Below are 19,078 nucleotides of genomic sequence, written 5' to 3' on the forward strand. Positions count from 1 at the left end.
GGGGGAAGGTGGTGTGGGGGGTGTGGGAAGAGACTGGACAAAAATCGTACACCTATGGACGAGGACAGTGGGGGGGGGGGGAACTGGGTGAAGGGGAGCTATGGGGGGAAAAAGAGGAACAGCTGTAATAATCTAAACAATAAAAATTTATTTTTTAAAAAAGGCTTTTATACACGCTATTCCATCTAGCTGGAAAAAACGCACAGGTCTACTCATTCATCCTCACCACCTTCACCTAAGTAATTCTCACCTTCAAGTCTCACTCAGTAAAGATCCTTATTACTGCAGTGACCATGTCCTGACTTGCCTGGGATAGTCTGTTTACCTCTGTTCGTCTCAGCCTGATTACTAACAGCTCTCCCTTTCACTCTCAAAAGCATCCCAGTCTAAATGATAAATTACATGGTTACCCTATCCATGAGGAAGTCCTACCATAACATGAGTCAGTTCCCATGTTACATGTTCTCATAACTCTTTGCACTTTGCCTTCATTGCACTGAAGTTTATATTTACACTTTATTTGTGAGGATTAATATCTTTGCCCCACATTAGACTAGGTAAACTTTGATCGCTGGAACTGTGTTTTTTTATTCACTCATGATTGTGTCTTCAAAGTCTCTGACACAAAATCACATATTATGTGCCTGGCACATAGTAAGCACTTATATTTGCTGAATGTATGAATGTGTGTCTGGCAGGCTAATAATTATTGAAATATTGTACTCCTCCCACTGTCCAACCCACTTCCAAGGTGGAAGCCTAGTGTTTATTCTCAATCCTGAGCTCCAAAGGGGATTATGTTGGGAGAGGAGGGGAGAAAGGGAAGATGGGAAAGTGCCATGGCCTCTGAGCATCCAGACCTAGGAAGGCTCAGGTCTGCAGTGGGGACCTGTGGCTGACCCCCCTTGTGGGAACTCCAGGGCCCTGTAGAACCTGAGAGGAAAGTTGGAGGTTCCATGGTGAACACCCTCTACAAGCCAAGCTCTCATAATCAGAAGGGCCTTTCTCCACTCCAGAACAAGGGTCCTCAAATGAGGGCCTATGTCTTAACTCACCTCATGGCTTGTATCCAAAAACTCATGGCAGATTCTCTGAGTTTGTTGAATGTAACTGGAATAATGACAATGTAAGGCTTTTTAACTGGTCTAGTTCAGCTCCTTGCAGTGGGCAAAAGCCCCACCTACTGGCCTGTTCAGAAACTGCAGGCAGCTTAAGCAGGCTCTGCAGGGCGCAGAAGGTGAAAACGCAAGTGATCAGCAGGAACTTTGCTTTCCTGGCAGCTGTATTAGCACCAGGAACATTGCATTGGACTATCAATCCCCTAAAATACCCAGGGGGACAAAATAAAGTACTAATCCCTGCCTTGGCCATGGGTGTTGAATCTTCATTGAGTCAGACTTAGCATTATCTTGCCCCTACCTTCTACACACCCTCTTGACCCATCCTAAAAAGGCCTCTTCTCCCACTGAAAAATGTCCTCTTCCTTGCATGGTAAATTAAGCTGTTCCTCTCCTCAGGATCCTGAACCAAGGTCAGGATTTTCTTGCTTGTCCCCTTTGCAGTGCTACTCTGGCCCTTGGTGACAGGACTCAGCACACTGCACAGAACTGTTCCCATGTCCAACTTCCCCTTTTAGACACTGAGCTCTCTTGGAGCTCTATGGCTGGTACACAGGCAGGCTGATTTTCAGAGACCTGGATTCTTGTCTCCATGTGCCACTAAATTGCAGTTATCAACCCTAAACAAATCACTTTATACTCAGCTATTCCTAGTAGTTCTCAACTAGGTATAATTTGCCTCCAGGGAATATTTGGCAATTTCTGCAGCACTTTGGGTATCCATGCTGGGGGATGCTGCTCCACAAACAACACACAGGGCAATCCTCCACAAAAAAAGAATGATCTGGCCCAAAATGGAAATATCGAGATTGAGAAACCCTGATTTAGTTAATATCCCCCTAAAAAAGTTGGGTTGCAGTCAGAATATAACCTGTGCAGCACAAAACTATGAGTTGTAGGACAGTATCCTGCCTTGTGTGCATTTTGAGATAGAGAGGCATGAGCCATCAGGTGTGTGACTCACTGAATTTGTGGATTTCAGCAATAGTGCCAGGACCCATCAGTGGTAGGTGGGAATTTCAGATCCCTCATAAAATTAAAGTTTCTAATAAACAAGATCGATTCTGCATGTCAATCCTTGGCATCATGAATAAAGATACTAAACAAATGACAAAAAAAAATTGTCATTGACTCTGTTCCGATTTGAGTCACTGATGAAATGGCATGTTGCACATCACAAGGACACCAAAAAAAGTCCTTTCCAAAATCCTCTTTTATTATCCAAGTGATAGTCACCGAGTGCTTACAACATGCCAGGGACCGTGCTAAATGCTCTAAATTCTCCGTCCTTACAATCCTTCAGAGTAGTCAGATTTTACAGATGAGATAATACTATCATTTTAAATATGAGAAAGCCAACTCAGAAACGTTAAGTAATTTCCCATTAAATGCTGTTAGACAATTTGCTAAACTGCCTCATTTGTGTAACACATTAGCTGCATATATGTAGAAGTTTCAGGCCTAAGGGGAAAGGAGGTCTGTTAAGTTAAAAAAGCAAACAAGACTGGGAAAGGTGTTTATAAAATGCAAAAGAAAAAAACAAGCCATAGCTTTAAACAATAAGCAGTACACTTACAAATTATTCATCTAAGTAGAAAAATTAATGCATATATATTGTATTTCATTTTAAGATAATTTATACAGACTTAACAAGGACATTTGTTAATGGAACCATGAGAGGAAAGGAAAAATATTTTACAGATACTCTTAGATCAGTGGATTTCAACACTGGTTGTTTGTTAGAATCACCTGGGAGCGAACAGGCCTCACCAGAGAACACCAGCATCTAACTCAACCAGTCTGGGAATGGGCCCCTGGATGGCTACCAGTGTTCTTAGAAGTACCCCAGATGATTCTAATTTTCAGCCGATGTTGTGAAATCACTGATTTATACCAAGGGGCAGCAAACTTTGTCTGTAAAGGACCAGATAGTAAATACTGTAGGCTTTGTGGGTCACATGAAGTTTGTCATTCTTTTTTTTTTTTTTTTTAAGCCCTTTAAGTAATACACAAACAAGCCATGGACTGGATCTGGCCCATAGGCCATTTTGCCAACCCCAATTTAGACTACACACTGGCTGGACTACTGCCTGGAAAAGGCACCAAGAGATGAGGTATGGCCAACCCCAAGAAGGCTCTGTAGTGAACTCAGAGGTCTGGACCCCAGCCCTTTAACTGGCACCCAAGTTGTTTTGATGTGAATAGGAGGTAGGAGAGCTTTGGACTCACAATAAAACTCCATGACACATTAGAAACCAACCAGTTTATTATTTTGTAGTAAGATGTATAACTTTACCATGCAGACTGAAACACCTATGTCAGCATGAACAGTGCGTTTCCTACCTAGAGGCAATTACATGGAAAACCAGGTTATTATCAGGTTATTTGGAGAGTATGGAATCCAAAAAAGGGGAGGTTAACTTCAGGACCTATACCTTGCCCATGAAACTGGAGCACACCTTCCCACCACAGGGACAGCCCAGTCTCCAGTTTGTTGACTCTTCCTTCTCCACTGTGCTCTGGCTGAGCACGGGCAGCATGACCTGCAGCTTTACCATCAGCCAGCTTAGCCTACCATAGCGCTGCTCACTGGTTTTTACGTCCCTGCCACTGTTACGGACAGTTAAGGTTCTGAAAGGGGCACATCACTTGCTCCCACATAGCAACTACAAGACACATTAATCCTATTAGGATGCTCTCCCAAACCCACTCTATTCAAGTTTTACCAGATAATATGCATTGTAAAGGTTCTTCCCATTTTCATTAGCACATACATAGGTGACCTATAAATTTACCTAATGTAATCTAATTCCTACTGAGGATTGAGGTTATTTTTCTTCTTTCACTTTCTTGATCAATGATTCCCAACCACACAGGAGTTATTGAAACTAATTTTGTGTCAGTATTGCTACTAAGATAGATATACCAAGTGATATGTACTTTCCAGATTAATGTTATTTTGTTCTCTAAAATATAAAAAAATCAGATGATGCAGTTTTCAATTTAGTACTCAACATTGTTAAAGGTCAAGTCACCAAAACAAGTCTTTTGAACAATAAAAAAGTTTATGCTTTCAAATTAAAAAACAGGTATTGCAAATATTCCGTAATAGTGATAAAATTACAGAAAACAAAATATTCAGACTGACTCCACAGCATTCACACACCATAATTTTGCCTGTAACAAAACAGTTAATTTTATCCCCCAAAGTTGCTACGTCCATGCTGGCTGAAAACGTCAGTCTTAGACCGCATGAATGAGGAAGAACTACATAGTGCATGCTTAACAGACATATACATTAACCATTCTCAACTGCCCCTCACCAGGGCTGAGTAATAGGAGGGATGAAATGTGGACATGTGCACTCACATAGGCAGAATTCTCCAATTATAAAAATTCACACGTAACCTTTACTATGTCTTGGGCAATAGCTTTTATCTATGGGAACACACCTCTGAAAATCACAACAAAAATCAATAGGAAATGATTCAATAGAAAATATACAAATTTCTCAGCATGAGGACTTCCACAGAACAGGGAGAAGGGGATGACAACTAAAACTAATTTTTATTTAAAAAGAACACTCCCCTTACCTTGTCCTTGCTACTCAACACTCACAAACAAGTCTGTACAAAACTACGAACACAGAAAGGACCAGAGAGGATGTTCCGATACAATGTCTTCGGACCTATTCTAGGCTGCTGTCCTCACCAATACCTCCCCTAATAGAGCTGAGAGCTCCTAGGTCCACTGGGGAAAGTAAGTAGTCTTGGATCATCACCCCTGCTTTGCTAGGATCACTGCAGGTCACTCGCTGTCAAACTTAATTGAATTAACCTGGACAGAGATGGAGCCTCCCCTGTAACTGCCCCGCTTCTTCTTGGTCTTCTCATGCCGGAAGGATTTGCCTTTGGTGAACTTTAGGACCTGATTGGCTCGTTCCCCCCAGTCTCCGGCTGCACCGCGCTGGTGAGTAGAGAAAGAGGTGGTCAACACATAGGACACCAGGGCCCTGTCACGTTCTTGTCTTCTCAAGGCAATCTGAACCCAGGGAGTTTCCCACCAATCTGAAGCAAAACTGTCCTCTCTTCCACCCAACACTGCTCAAGAATGGTGACTCCCTCTCCTCACCTTGGCATCAAAGGAGTTGTCTGCCACTCGAGCATCCACCTCAATTTCCTCCTCCCTGATCCTTCGGAATGGGGATGATGCCCTTTTTTCTGCCTGGATAAGAACGAAGTACCAAATTAAAGACGGAGTGGTCAGGTGACAGAAAAGCCCTCCTAAGCTACACACATGTGCACCTTTGCCAGGACAGGCAGAAAGCTATCAAAATGATTCCAGATTCTTCTTTCTACTCTTGAAAGGCTAGCTCCCCATTCTCACTTCTGAAATATAATACCCCACCCCTTTCTTCTTTGTCCAAATATGGCTTATATACCCAATGTTGCCTCAGTCTTTGAAATTTTCATGCATATGTGAATTGCCCACACATATATTAAAATTTTATTTCCTCCTGTTAATAATAAAAAAATAAATAAAGGCTAGCTCCCGAGAGGAAAAGAAGACAATTTACTTTCTTCCTTTTTGGAAATGTGTTAGGGGTCTGAGGATTTATCTTCTTGACTGGAGGAGTCTCTGCCTCCATGGCAGCCTCATTCTGCTTTCGTTTCTTTCCTAAACCTACAAAACAAAAAGCCAGACTCAGACCAGTTTCCTGTTCCTCTGCCCATGTTGCCACACTGAGGGCCTGCAACTGGAACCTAGTCATTATGCCTCCTCTCTCTATGCCATCCCCCCAAGAGTATCTATCCCATCCTAATTGGGGGGGGGGGCGGGGGACCCAAGAGGGCAGCTTCTGTGGATACAGACCCGGCTTAGAAACTGCTACTGCTGCCTTTGTCTTTCCTTCCTCCTCCTTGTTGCTGTTCCTATCTGCTTTTCCATTCTGGGCGGTCGGTGTAGAGGTGCCATTGGTTTTGGGGGCTTGTGGTCTAGGAGTACCCTTGCCCTTGGGCTTCTCCTCCTCCTCCTCCTCCTCTTCACTGGAGTCATCTGAAGAACTGCTGCTGCTCTTGGCCTTCACTGTCTTTGTGGAGGCTGCCTTGGGAGGGGCTACAGCTCCTGCTGTCTTCTGTGGCTTCTTTTTAGCTGGGGGTTTAGATGCCTTCTCTTCCTCCTCTTCCTCACTGCTAGAGCTGTCTGAATCAGAGCTGCTGTCCCCACCACCCTGAGAGGCCTGTTTGGCAGGCAAAGATGGTACTGCTTTGGCCATCACCTTGGCCTTAGGGGTGGCCACTGTCTTCTTCGCCTTCCCCACATCCTCCTCCTCCTCACTAGAACTGCTCTCCTCCTCACTGGAGCTACTATCAGCCTTTCTGGTCAGAGGCTTCTGGCCACTGCCTGCAGGCTGCTTGAGAGCTGTGGCTGTCTTAGCTGCAGGCTGCTTGGGAGTGGTAGCTGGCCTACTTGAGGGATTTTTGGTGGCACTGGCTGGCTTGGCAGGAGCTTCTTCCTCAGAACTGTCAGAGTCTAGACAAGAAGAGGGTAGAATGAATAGCTCCCCAAATTACAAATTAGACTGAGAAGAGTCCCTGGAGTGCCCCCTGCCCGGAGGGCCTCCATATGCCTCACCTGAGCTGTCTGAAGAGCTCTCTGCTGCCTTCTTTGCTGGAGCTGGTTTAGTGGCTGCTTTAGAGATGACTGGCTTAGCTGGCGGTTTCTTTTCTTCTTCAGAGCTTGAATCTGGAGAGAACTTATGGCATTAGGCTGGGCCCAGAGTCCAGACCCAAACAGGAGTAATAAAAAGGATGCACAGACCACAGAGCTGTAGTCCTATCTTGCTTCAGTGGAAAGAGCTTTTTCATCTTCCTATTTCTCAAACACTCCCCAGACCCACTCACCACTGGTGATGACTCACCAGATTCATCACTGCTGTCGTCACTGCTCTCTTCAGGCTGTTTCTTCTCTGCAGCTTTCTTGGGAGCCTGGGTTCCCAGGGACTTCTTGGGTGGGGGAGCAGAAGGCGGGGGCACTGAACTATATGGACCTGTTTAAAAGGGAGAGTGTGGTGATTTTAAAATATGTACACAAACTCTTTGATGGAGTTTAACCTCTTCCCTTGAGTGTGGGTTAGGATTAGTGACTCATTTTCCACACACAGAATATGGTAGGGATGCTGACATGTCATTTTCAAGTCTAGGTTATAAAAGATACAGCGCCTTTCTCCTTTCTCTGGGAGAAACTAGCAGACATGTCAAGCAGTTATTTGGAGAGGTCCACGTGGTGACTACAGAAGTCCTTCTGCATATGAGCCCTGGTAATAGTCATGTAGCTTGACTCCCCATATCTGGTCACCTGGTTTTTTCTTCATGGGCTTTTTCTGCTCCTCCTCCTCCTCACTCGAGGAGTCCTCACTGCTGGAACTCTTTTGGGTAGGGGTGGCAGCTGCTTTCACTGGAGCCTTGGCTGCTACTTGCTTTTTAGGCACAGTCTGCATCATACAAGAAAATCAGTTACCACAGGAAAATGTGGACCCAACCAATCCTGCCAGGAAATGGAGACTGCCCCTTTAACCCCCAGACCCCTCTCTTCCCTGGTAGAAGTTATGGTCCAGACCTTCTTAGAGATGGCTGCTGCCTTCTCCTCCTCTGAGTCATCGCTGCTGCTACTGCTGCTGCTGCTACTACTGCTAGCTGCTTTGCCATTAGCTACTTTAGGTGCTGCCCGAGCAGGAGTGCCTAAGAAAAAAGAAAGTGTTAGAAGTATCAAGAAATTAAAGGGCCATAAAAACCTCCATCCTATTAGCTCAGAACTTGGGAGTCTTATCAATTCTCTTGCCTCTAGAGCAGGCATGAAGGAGACTGCTATGGTTTACTATATCAAGGAGGCCTTTCCTGCCCAACACAAGGAATAAAACTACTCTATCTTTATTTTTTTTTAATATATTTTATTGATTTTTTTTACAGAGAGGAAGGGAGAGGGATAGAGAGGATGTGCCCGCAACTAAGGTACATGCCCTTGACCAGAATCGAACCTGGGACCCTTGAGTCCGCAGGCCGATGCTCTATCCACTGAGCCAAACCGGTTAGGGCAAAACTACTCTATCTTTAAAAGTGATATGATACGCCCTGACCGGTTTGGCTCAGTGGATAGAGCATCGGCCTGCGGACTCAAGGGTCCCAGGTTCGATTCTGGTCAAGGGCATGTACCTTAGTTGCGGGCACATCCCCAGTGGGGAGTGTGCAGGAGGCAGCTGATCGATGTTTCTCTCTCATCGATGTTTCTAACTCTCTATCCCTCTCCCTTCCTCTCTGTAAAAAAAAAAAAAAAAAGTGGTAGGATACAAATAATTTAAATATGCCCCTGAAGTCTTTCATTCCAACTTCCAGAGAAGCACCTATAAATCATAATCTAACCTTCACTACAGGAAGATTATAGAATAAAACTTCTCACTTTTCCTATGGAATGAAGGTTTAGGAGGAAAATGGTAGTGAAAAGAACAAGGAATAGGGGTGCAAGTGGTCATAGTAAAATGGGATTTGTGGGAACATAAAATGTCTATGAAATGCAACTAAAATATGACAAACTGATACCATTTCTTAAAATACATTTTCCCTTGCCAACAAAGTGTTTCTCTAGTTACTAGCCCCTAATTATGAAATATTTTACTCATTAATAGCATCTTTTAAAAAATATAAACTAGGTCCTGGCCAGGAAGCTCAGTTGGTTAGAACATCATCCCAAGACACCAAGGTTGCGGGTCCAATCTCTGGTCGGAGCATATACAGGAAGCAACCAATGAATGCATAAACAAGTGGAACAACAAATGGATGTTTCTCTCTCTCCCCCTGCCCCCCCCCTCTAAAATCAATATAAATATAACACTAATCAATATCTCTGGTTCAACCACCAGTACGATTTCACCGTTGTGCTGAATAAGCAATTTAAATACCTATCCACAGAGCAAGCTGGTCCCCGGCCTGGCCTTTTAGAAACAGAAACAGAAATAGTACCTGGTTTGCCTGGGGCTTTAGCCTGAGCTTTAGCTGCCACAGGTGTTGCCTTTGGCTTCTGGTTCTTTGGTGCCTCATCTTCTGAGCTTGAGTCAGAATCAGAATCAGAGCTCTCGGCCTTCTTAGGAGGAGCTTTGACCGCCTTGGTTTGGGGCTTAACTCCCTTCTGTGTGAAAACACACAACGAAGAGACTCGGCAAGAGCTTCTGGGTATCCAGGAGCATCTTAAGGTAAAAAGTTTCATTGGCTTTTACTTTTTAGGGGCTAACAGAGCAGCAGGAACGAGGGAAAGCTAAGCAGGACATGACATGAAAAGGACAACAAACTCTTAATAAGAAACAAAAAGTTCAGCCACACAACCTACTAGCCCTGTCCCTGCCATTCTCTATCTGGAGCTCCCAACATCTGTATACAAAACACACTCCCTTACCCCTGAAGTTCTAGACAGTGTCCCAGGGAAACCCAATACCTGTCTTGATTTACTCTAGATTCCGAGTCTAACTTCAACCTCACATATCCTTTTCAGGCTTCATACTTCTATCACATCTCTGCAAGTCCCCAGATTTTCTGCCCCATAACCACCTGTCCACCACCAGCTCTTGATCACAAGCTAGAAGCCAAGATTTTAGGTTTCTTCTTCCTGATCCCTTAAGCAACCCCGTTCCTTCCCAAGCTGCAAACCTGGACAGGCTTTTTCTTTTTGTCCTCCTCTTCCTCCTCATCATCACTGGATTCTTCACTGCTGCTACTCTCTGATGCATTGGCTGAAGCCTTTCCAGGATGCTGAGGTAGACTGGCACGCTTGGCAGGTACAGCTGAACAAAAGCACAGGTCCCACTAAGAATCAGCTAGGCAGTATAGGCAGACTACAAATCCTTTTCCTTGAACTGCTAACCCCAACTCCCTACCCAGTCTTACCAACTTTCTTAGCTGGAGGCCCTTGGGCTTTCTCCTCCTCACTGCTGTCTTCACTGCTGTCACTGGACGAAGTCTTCTTTTTAGCCTTCTTAGTCACTGGTCCATTTGCTTGTAATTTCCGCTTTGGAGCCTTGGTGGACCTACTGAGGTAGACCAGGCTAACTTCTGGGTGACCAGGACCTTCCCAAACCAAGAAACAAAGCCCAGTATACTTGAGGGGAGAAAATAGCCAAAATGGTACAGGAAAGACTTACTTGAGCCAGAAGCTATAGATATCCAAGAGGGAAGAGGCATTGGCATCCTGCTGGGTCTTTAGGAGAAAAGACAAAGAGGTGGGTAAGAAAAATTTATCCTGGTTATTCTAGGGGAGATCAGATTTTGTTATTGTCTGGTTAAAAATGACCCGCTTTGCCCTGGCTGGTATGGCTGTTGGTTAAGCATCGTCCCGTGCACAGAAAGGTCACCAGTTTGAATCCCAGTCAGGGCATATACCCAGGTTGTGGATTTGATCCCTGGTCGGGGTGCATACAGGAGGCAACCAATTGATGTTTCTGATGACAATAATGTTTCTCACTCTCAAAACTCAATAAAAACATTTTTCTTAAAAGTGACCTGTTTTATTACCTACTAGTTGCCCGGTGAACGAAATTAGTGCACTTGGGGGTGGGGGGTGTCCCTCAGCCCGGCCTGCGCCCTCTCGCACCGGGAGCCGACAGTCGGACATTCTTAGCCCACCACCGCTGCTCGCCACCCGTGAGCCCAGCTTCTGGCTGACCACCAGGGGGCAGCTCCTGCATTGGGTATTTGGTTGTTCTGCTGTTCAGTCAATTTGCATATTAGCCTTTTATTATATAGGATTACCATAGTCCAGGGGTCCTCAAACTTTTTAAACAGGGGGCCAGTTCACTGTCCCTCAGACCGTTGGAGGGCCGGACTATAGTTTAAAAAAAAACTATGAACAAATTCCTATGCACACTGCACATCTTATTTTGAAGTAAAAAAACAAAACGGGAACAAATACAATATTTGTATTTGCATGTGGCCCGCGGGCCGTAGTTTGAAGACCCCTGCCATAGTTCATATAAATGTTACAGCTTCAGCCCAGTGGCAGTGGCTCAGTTGGTTGAGCATCGTTCTGTGCACCAAAGGGTTGCCAGTTTGATCTTCAGTTGGGAGTGCACGCCCAGGATGTGGGTTCGATTCCCAGTCAGGGCACCTATGGAAGGCAGCCGTTCAACGATTCTCTCTCTCTCTCTCTAAGCATGTCCTCAGATGAGGATTTTTAAAAAGTTATAGCTTTCATAACTTCTCTTACTTGCACAAATTAGAAGAAAAATAGCCCTAGCTGGTTTAGTTCAGTGGATAGAATGTCAGCCTGTGGACTGAAAGGTCCTGGGTTTGATTCCAGTCATGGGCATGTACCTTGGTTGCAGGCTCAATCCTCGGCCCTGGTCAGGGTGCATGCAGGAGGCAATCAATCAATGTGTCTCTCTCACATAGATGTTTCTCTATCTCTGTTTCTACCTCTCCCTTCCACTCTCTCTGGAAATCAATAGAAAAATATCCTCGTAAGGATTAACAAAAAGAAAAAAAAAAGGAAAACATTTTACTTATGTATTTCCCAATCAATACTTATCAAAAACTTGGGCTATTTCTATAGTTTCTGACACCATCTATCCACCACCTGTCAATCCTGTTTATCAAAGCCTTTATAAAATGTGCATTCCTGCCCTAGCTGATTTGTCTCAGTGGATAGAGCATCAGCCTACGGACCAAAGTGTCATCCCAGGTTCGATTTCAGTCAAGGGCACATACCCCGATTGCAGTCTCCTCCCTGGCCCGGGCCCTGGTTGGGGCTCATGCAGGAGGCAACCAATTGATGTCTTTCTCTCTCTCTTCCACTCTCTGAAAAATCAATGGAAAAATTCCTCTGAAGATTAAAAAAATAATAAATAAAATGTGCATTCCTTTCACTCTAGCAATGCATTATCTAGGAACTTACCCTTACCCATGAAACAAGGGCACAAACATTTATACAAGAGAGTGTTTCCTGCAATGTGGGTTATAATACCAAATCACTGGAAACCAGCCTCCAAGAGAAGATTGGTAAAAAGCTATGTCATGTATACAAAACTGCATCCAGCCTTGCTGGTGTGGTTCAGTGGTTGAGTGTCAACCTAAAAATCAAGAGGTCACAGTTCGATGCCTGGTAAGAACACATGCCCGGGTTTCGGGCTCGATCCCCATTAGGGGGTATGCAGGAGGCAGCTGATCAATGATTCTCTCTTATCATTGACTAGGGGCCCTGTGCACGAATTCATTCACCTTGAAAGGAACTGTGGGCCGCGAGGCTGTGGTGGGCACAGGGGCAGGTCTCGGCCCATCCTCTGCACCCCCGCCTGATCCCTCCTGCCACAGCCCCCGGTCCCGTCTGCCAGCAGCCCCGCTCCCACTCGCTGATGTTGCCAGCCCCGCTTGCACCCGCTGACGGTGCGGAGCAATTGGGGCTGGTGCCAGCAGCAGGTGAGTGGGGCTGGCGCCTTCAGCGGGTGCAAGCAGCTGCTGCTGCCCCGAGCACCCCTCAGGGCTTCTCCACCTCCCCTTGCTTCTGAGGGGCGATCGGGGCCTGCAGCCACCGCTTGCACCTGCTGATGGCGCTGAGCGATCGGGACCAGAGCCGGGTGCCGGCAGCAGGTGTGAGCGGCGGCACCAGCGCCAGCAGCAGATGCGAGCACTGGGCAGGAGCAAAGAATTTTCAATAGCCACCAGAGGCTCACCCCAATGACAGCAACCAGTGTCCTGCCTTGGTCTGATGCCCCCGCTCACCTGCTCCATCATCCCACCACAGCCGATGTCTGCTGTGGTCCACACATGCCCCCTGGTGGTCAGCGCATGTCATAGAGGCCAATTCAGTTCAGCTGTTCGGTCTATTTGCATATTAGGGTTTTATATATAGACTAGAGGCCCGGTGCACAAAAATTTGTGCACTCGGGGGGCGGGCGGAGGGGGGTCCCCCAGCCCGGCCTGTGCCCTCTCGCAGTCTGGGACCCCTCGGGAGATAACGACCTGCTGGCTTAGGCCTGCTCCCGGGTGGCAGAGGGCAGGCCCAATCCCTAAGTGCAGCCCCTGGTCAGGCTCAGAGCAGGGCCGATTGGGGAGTTGGGGAGCCACCCCGTCATGCACAGAGCAGGGCGGATAAGGAGGTTGTGATGCCCCCCTCACTCACGCTCAGGGTAGGGCCAGGGAAGAAGAGGAGGAGGAGGAAGAAAAGGTTCCCTGTGGATAAGCAGCTGGCGTTATAACTATCTGGTCCACTTTCCAATCACCCTGTTATTATTATTTTTTTTAATTAGGATGTGAGACAAAGGCAGTGGCCTTGCTGGAGGGCAGAATTAGTGGTCAGGCACTGTCTTATTTAACCTTATGAACACATGGTGAGATAGGAACCTTTACAGATGAAGAAAATGAAGATCAAGAGATTAAGGATTTTTCAGCTTATATGTGACAGAACCAAGGCTCAAAATTAGACTTGCCTGACTCAAAAACCATAACAAATGTTAGACTGACCCTCCAATGTTTTTCTAGGGGATCACAGTAGGTTATCTATATTTCAGAGTCATAAATCTGTGAAACCATAGTCATAAATCTGTGAAATTGAATTGAAGAGCTAGCAGCTGTTCAATTTCTCACCCAGGGCAGGAATCTCTAACTTCATTGAAAGGTGTCCTCATCCAGGTGTTCTGTGTAAATCTGTCCAATCATAGGGAATTTACCCCTCTCGAGGCAATACATGGGACAACTCTGACCATTTAAAGTTCATCTTGTGCTAGGCACAGATTTCCCTCCTTAGAGCTTCTCCTGCTCTGTCCCAGCTCTGTACTTGGGGGCTGGTTCCTCTGTCCCCAGACAGACCATCAGAAACAGTGCCCACCTCCTGACTAACCACTGATCTGGGATATACCCCCCCTCAGCTCTCTCACCCACTTTTTGTTGTTGTTAATCCTTACAGTGATTTTTTTTTCTAAAAATATATTTTATTGATTTTTTTTACAGAGAGGAAGGGAGAGGAATAGAGAGTTAGAAACATCGATGAGAGAGAAACATCGATCAGCTGCCTCCTGCACACCTCCCCCTGGGGATGTGCCCACAACCAAGGTACATGCCCTTGACTGGAATCGAACCTGGGACCTTTCAGTCTGCAGGCTGATGCTCTATCCACTGAGCAAAACCAGATAGGGCCTTATAGTGATTTTTAGAGAGAGTGGAAAGGAGAGAGAGAGAGACAGAGGGGAACATCAATATGAGAGAAACTCATTGATTGGTTGCCTCCTGCACACACCCTGACCAGGGCCAGAGAACCTGCAACTGAGGTACATGCCCTTGACTGGAATCAAATTCAGGGCCCTTCAGTCCAGGCCGACGCTCTATCCACTGAGACAAACAGGCTAAGGCTCACCCACTCTTCAAAGGACCCTACTTTTAGAGGGCCCTTTCCATTCAGGTGGCCATAGATGTCCCTTGTAAAAGGTGGGATCCCAACTTGTGCACAAGTCTCCAGCTAAGAGCATTATAAACTACTAGAGGTCTGTTGCACGAAAAGATTCGTGCAATACACCTTCCCTCCCCCTGGCTGCTGGCACCGGTTTTCCTCCGGCACCCGGGACCCAGGCCGCTGCTCCGGCCGGAGCTGCCTTCAGTCTTCACTCTACTGCTTCGCGCCTACGTATGCAAATTAACAGCCATCTTTGTTGGCGGTTAATTTGCATATCTCGCTGATTAGCCAATGGGAGGCATAGCGAAGGTATGGTCAATTACCCTGTTTGCCTATTATTAGATTAGATAGATATATAAAAGGCTAATATGCAAATATGCTAAATGTCTGTCAGGGTATTGACATTAAGTAGCAACACCTGGCTTCCTCTCCCTAGCGACTAGCCTCGTAGTTTCTTCAGCCCAGGAACACGACTTGCTTTATATGAGGTGCAAACATTATACACTGTAACCAAATGTCTGTGAAGCCTTTTCCCGTGCCTCATCTCATTTGATCCTCACAGAAGTCCTGGAGTAGGTAGATAGGAGACTGGGTGGAATCCTATTTTTTTTTCATTAGCCAGAAAACGGAGATTTAGAAAGTTTAGAAACTTGACCCAACTGAAAAGAAGAAATGGTGGACCTTAAAAATGACTTCAGACCTAACCGGTTTGGCTCAGTAGATAGAGCGTAGGCCTGCGGACTGAAGGGGCCCGGGTTCGATTCCGGTCAAGGTCATGTACCTTGGCTGCAGGCACACCCCCAGTGGGAAGTGTGCAGGAGGCAGCTGATCGATGTTTCTCTCTCATCGATCTTTCTAACTCTCTGTCCCTCTCCCTTCCTCTCTGTAAAAAAATCAATAAAATAAATTTAAAAAAAAATGACTTCAGGTTTTCTCACTGCACAGAATATAGTCAAACACTGCTGCAGTTAAATATTTTACCCTTTGTTCTCCCTGCATGATCTATAATAATAATCTGCTTCCTGTTGATATTTACTGCTGGGTTGCTGACAATTACCTGAAAGAGAAAGTTGGGTGCTTCACTGGGCTGGGAATAGTTTAGCTAAATCAGAAAGCAGGTCCAATTAAGCAAGTTTATTCTCTATCTATAAAAGGCTAAGGTAATACTATACATCTTAAATTGTTGAGATAAGAGATAAAGCATATAAAGTGTTTAGAATCTGGAAAAAGCATCTGGCCCTTACTAAGCCCTCCACAAAGATTTTGCTAAGCAAAATAAGCCAGTCAGAGAAAGAGAAGTATCACATGATCTCACTCATATGTGGAATCTAATGGGGAAAAAAAAAAAGATCCAGAGACATAGAAGCATAGAACAGACTACAGAATCTCAGAGGGAAGGTGGGGGGAGAGTGGGTGGGTGGGAAGAGATCAACCAAAGAACTTGTATACATATATGCATAACCCATGGACACAGACAATAGGGTGGTGAAGGCCTGGGGCAGGGGTAGGGTGAGGAGGTGGAGGTAGGCTAGAAGGGGTCATGGGGGGGGGGGGGGAAATATGTAATACAATAAAGATTTATTTAAAAACAAAAAAAAAAATCCTGGTTCTGAGCCCTAGCCAGTTTGGCTCAGTGGATAGAGCGTCAGCCTGGGGACGGAAGGGTCCTGGGTTCGATCCCCAGTAGGGGGCGTGCAGGAGGCAGCCAACTAATGATTCTCTCTCATCACTGATGTTTCTCTCCCTCTCCCTTCCTCTCTGAAATCAATAAAAGTTAAAAAAAAAAAAAAAAGAAGAAGAAAGAAAAAAGACCTAGACTCCTAAAGATTCTATCTTCTCTCAAGGTGTTTGCCCATGCAATCATGTCTGCTCTTCTTGAGATGTAGATTCCAAACCTTTCACGTTCCTAGTCATCTTCCTTTCACATGTCTTCCGAACATCCTAAGTTACTAACCCAATGATAACAGCTTTCACTCACTGATGAGCACCAGGCACTGGATGGGATTGCCACTTTGTATATATTACTAAAACTCACAAAAATCCTATAAAATGTATGATGACTTCCCCATAGAAATAGGAACACTCAATAAGCTGCCCCAGTTATACATCTTTAAATGAATGACAAAGCCTGGTCCCAACCCTATATTTGATTCCACAAGTCAAAGATCCAAGCTCATTGTTATGCCCGCATGATAGAACTATGATGCTCAATGCTACTTCAGCATAACTAACAGCAGAATCCTGCCTCTACTCTCGTTCATTTTCTTTACTACGGAAAATCCCACCCTTCTAAAGCATGTTATGTATCTTTGACTCCCCAGTAAATTCGATTGAGAGTTAAGGTCGTCACGCTTTCCATCAACTACTAAAGCCAAAAGCAGCAACCAGGAGCTTCCAAAGCCTCCGGTGAGACTGGATACTCCCTCTTCGGGTGCTCCCACTCCGCCAGCCACGTGATCTGGACCACGCGGGTCCCACGCTGCTGCCACTGCACCGCTCAACAGAGAAAAAGCTACAAGACTCAGCGCTACCTAGTCAAGACCTCGCGGACTCCAGGCTCTCTCCAATCACCACCGAAAACCCGCACAAAGGCCCCGCAGACACTGGGCTGGCGGACCCCACGGACCTCTCTACCTGGAAACCTAACCATGGCTGGGCCCGGAGCCCTGTGGTCCTCCCACCCCGGCTCGTGAACCAAGTCCGGGACTCACAGCGCCTGTTGCCTTGGCGAACTTATTGGCCACCTCCGAGAGTTGGTTGTCGCGCAGAAAGCCGAGCACGAGGGGATACAGGTCGCTGGGAACCACGCGGGGTAAGCCGGCGGCCGCCATCCTCCGGGCAACACGCGTCACTACCGTTGCCGATGCACACGACTCAGGAACTCAGGGAGCCAGAGAGGTCGGGGCGGAGCGTGTTACGTCATCGCGCCGCGCGGGCGCACAGCGGAAGGGGCGGGCGCACTCCGCAGGAATGTCCCGCCTCCACCTCGGAGGCAGGATCTACGCAAAATCTGTAAGCTCTTTCCGTTCCCACGTGTCGCCATCTTGGTAAGGGCGGAGCCCGCCGCCCGCCACTTTGCGAAGGCGGAGCCTGACGTCAGGGGTCACGCCCTCGGCAGTGGCGGGAAAACGGCGGACTTCCCTGCCCTTTCTCCCAAGGCACCTTTCCTCCCGGCGGCGTTTCCTGCTCCTCGTTCGGGATTAGCCTTTCAGGGAAGTGAGTGGACCGGCGGGCTCGAGCTGTCCTGGGACCGCCTGGACTTGGTCACAAGATCTCCAGACGCCCCGACCCGCTCTGCCAGTGGATCCCCACCTTCCATCTCACTGGCTCCCACACCCACAGCGACCCTTTCTCAGATACAACCCCAGCCTGTGGGGCTCCCACCTTCACTGCAGAGGTTCCTGCAGATCATCTGTGGTCAAGATAGGGTGTTGATCCCCCAAACTGAGGCTAGTAAGCCAGAACAAGAATAGGGAAACGGGCAGATCGTGAAGTCACCAAGTAGTTTACAGCCATCTAGCAAATGGCAAAATCCTATCTTCACTAAACCAAGGACACTTGACAGGAATGTAATGGTGGCACCTCTCCCCAGCCAGAGGGTAAATAGCCTAAATCACCCTACTCAGGAGATAGATAGCAGAGATCCTATTAGTGCCATTTGTGCCTACTACACCCCAGGGCAGATGAAGTTAAGGGAATAAATCTAATTTTGGAACATAAGCATAGAACTAATAATCTATTGAGCTCATCCTATAACACCTCCCTAAAACTCCCAGCCTTTAAAACCTTCAAAATGAAGATACCACAGTGCAGTCTCCCTCCAGGCAGCACACCTCGCCTTCCCCCTCCTTCTCGTCTTCCCCCACAGGCATGCAGGTCCTAACTAAGGGACTCCCACAAGACTTGCATCCAGGGAGCAATGGGCCCTGACTTGTCCTAAAGACCCCCTTTTTTCTGACTTCTTAGTGAGCCAAAGCAGCCCAGTCTAGGCTCATTTCACTGTCTAGTCTCTCCTGTTCTTCTATCCTACACCCTTCGGTTTCACTGTTCTGTTTCAACATCCTCTAAAACAGCGGTTCTCAACCTGTGGGTTGCGACCCCTTTGGTGGTTGAACGATCCTTTCACAGGGGTCGCCTAGGACCATCCTGCATATCAGATATTTACATTACAATTCATAACAGTAGCAACATGACAGTTATGAAGTAGCAACGAAAATTTATGGTTGGGTCACAACATGAGGAACTATATTTAAAGGGCCAGAAGGTTGAGAACCACTGCAGTGAAATCACCTGGACTTGTGCTATGAAATCTTTCCTGTACAAAGTCAAGAACCCACACGCTACCAGCTGGCCCAAGGCAGGCAGACTCAGGGCCAGGTCCCCTTTCCAGTAACAAAACTGCCCCCCCAACCCCCATCCATGTCCTGCCCATGAAACCCTATCCTCCACTTATTTTTAATGGTATAACTAATATTTTGTTGTCATTTACATTCAGATGGTAGTGGAGTATATAGTCTCTATGCTTGATCTTTCTT

General features: G+C 46.5%; 1 protein-coding gene across 3 annotated transcripts; it reads right to left on the reverse strand.

Moving 5' to 3' along the window:
• Window positions 1–3,362: 3,362 nt before the first annotated feature.
• NOLC1 (nucleolar and coiled-body phosphoprotein 1) lies at window positions 3,363–17,462 on the reverse strand. Of its 3 annotated transcripts, none has more exons than XM_005878261.2 (13): window positions 17,255–17,460; window positions 10,306–10,361; window positions 10,052–10,191; window positions 9,815–9,948; window positions 9,134–9,299; window positions 7,737–7,858; window positions 7,476–7,611; window positions 7,039–7,167; window positions 6,753–6,863; window positions 5,991–6,650; window positions 5,695–5,801; window positions 5,250–5,342; window positions 3,363–5,084 (listed from the first exon to the last, which is right to left on the reverse strand). In XM_005878261.2, exons 1-13 carry the CDS (start codon window positions 17,372–17,374, stop codon window positions 4,926–4,928), a joined length of 2,133 nt encoding a protein of 710 aa, XP_005878323.1. In that variant the 5' UTR covers window positions 17,375–17,460; the 3' UTR covers window positions 3,363–4,925. The 3 variants fall into 3 exon arrangements, with proteins under 3 accessions (XP_005878323.1, XP_014404955.1, XP_005878327.1); XM_014549469.1 differs by having other exon boundaries at window positions 10,052–10,194; XM_005878265.2 differs by lacking the exon at window positions 5,695–5,801 and having other exon boundaries at window positions 4,993–5,084; window positions 10,052–10,194; window positions 17,255–17,462.
• Between the last annotated feature and the right edge of the window lie 1,616 nt (window positions 17,463–19,078).

The sequence above is a fragment of the Myotis brandtii genome, unplaced genomic scaffold (genome assembly GCF_000412655.1).
Source record: "Myotis brandtii unplaced genomic scaffold, ASM41265v1 scaffold550, whole genome shotgun sequence".
Classification (NCBI taxonomy): domain Eukaryota; kingdom Metazoa; phylum Chordata; class Mammalia; order Chiroptera; family Vespertilionidae; genus Myotis; species Myotis brandtii.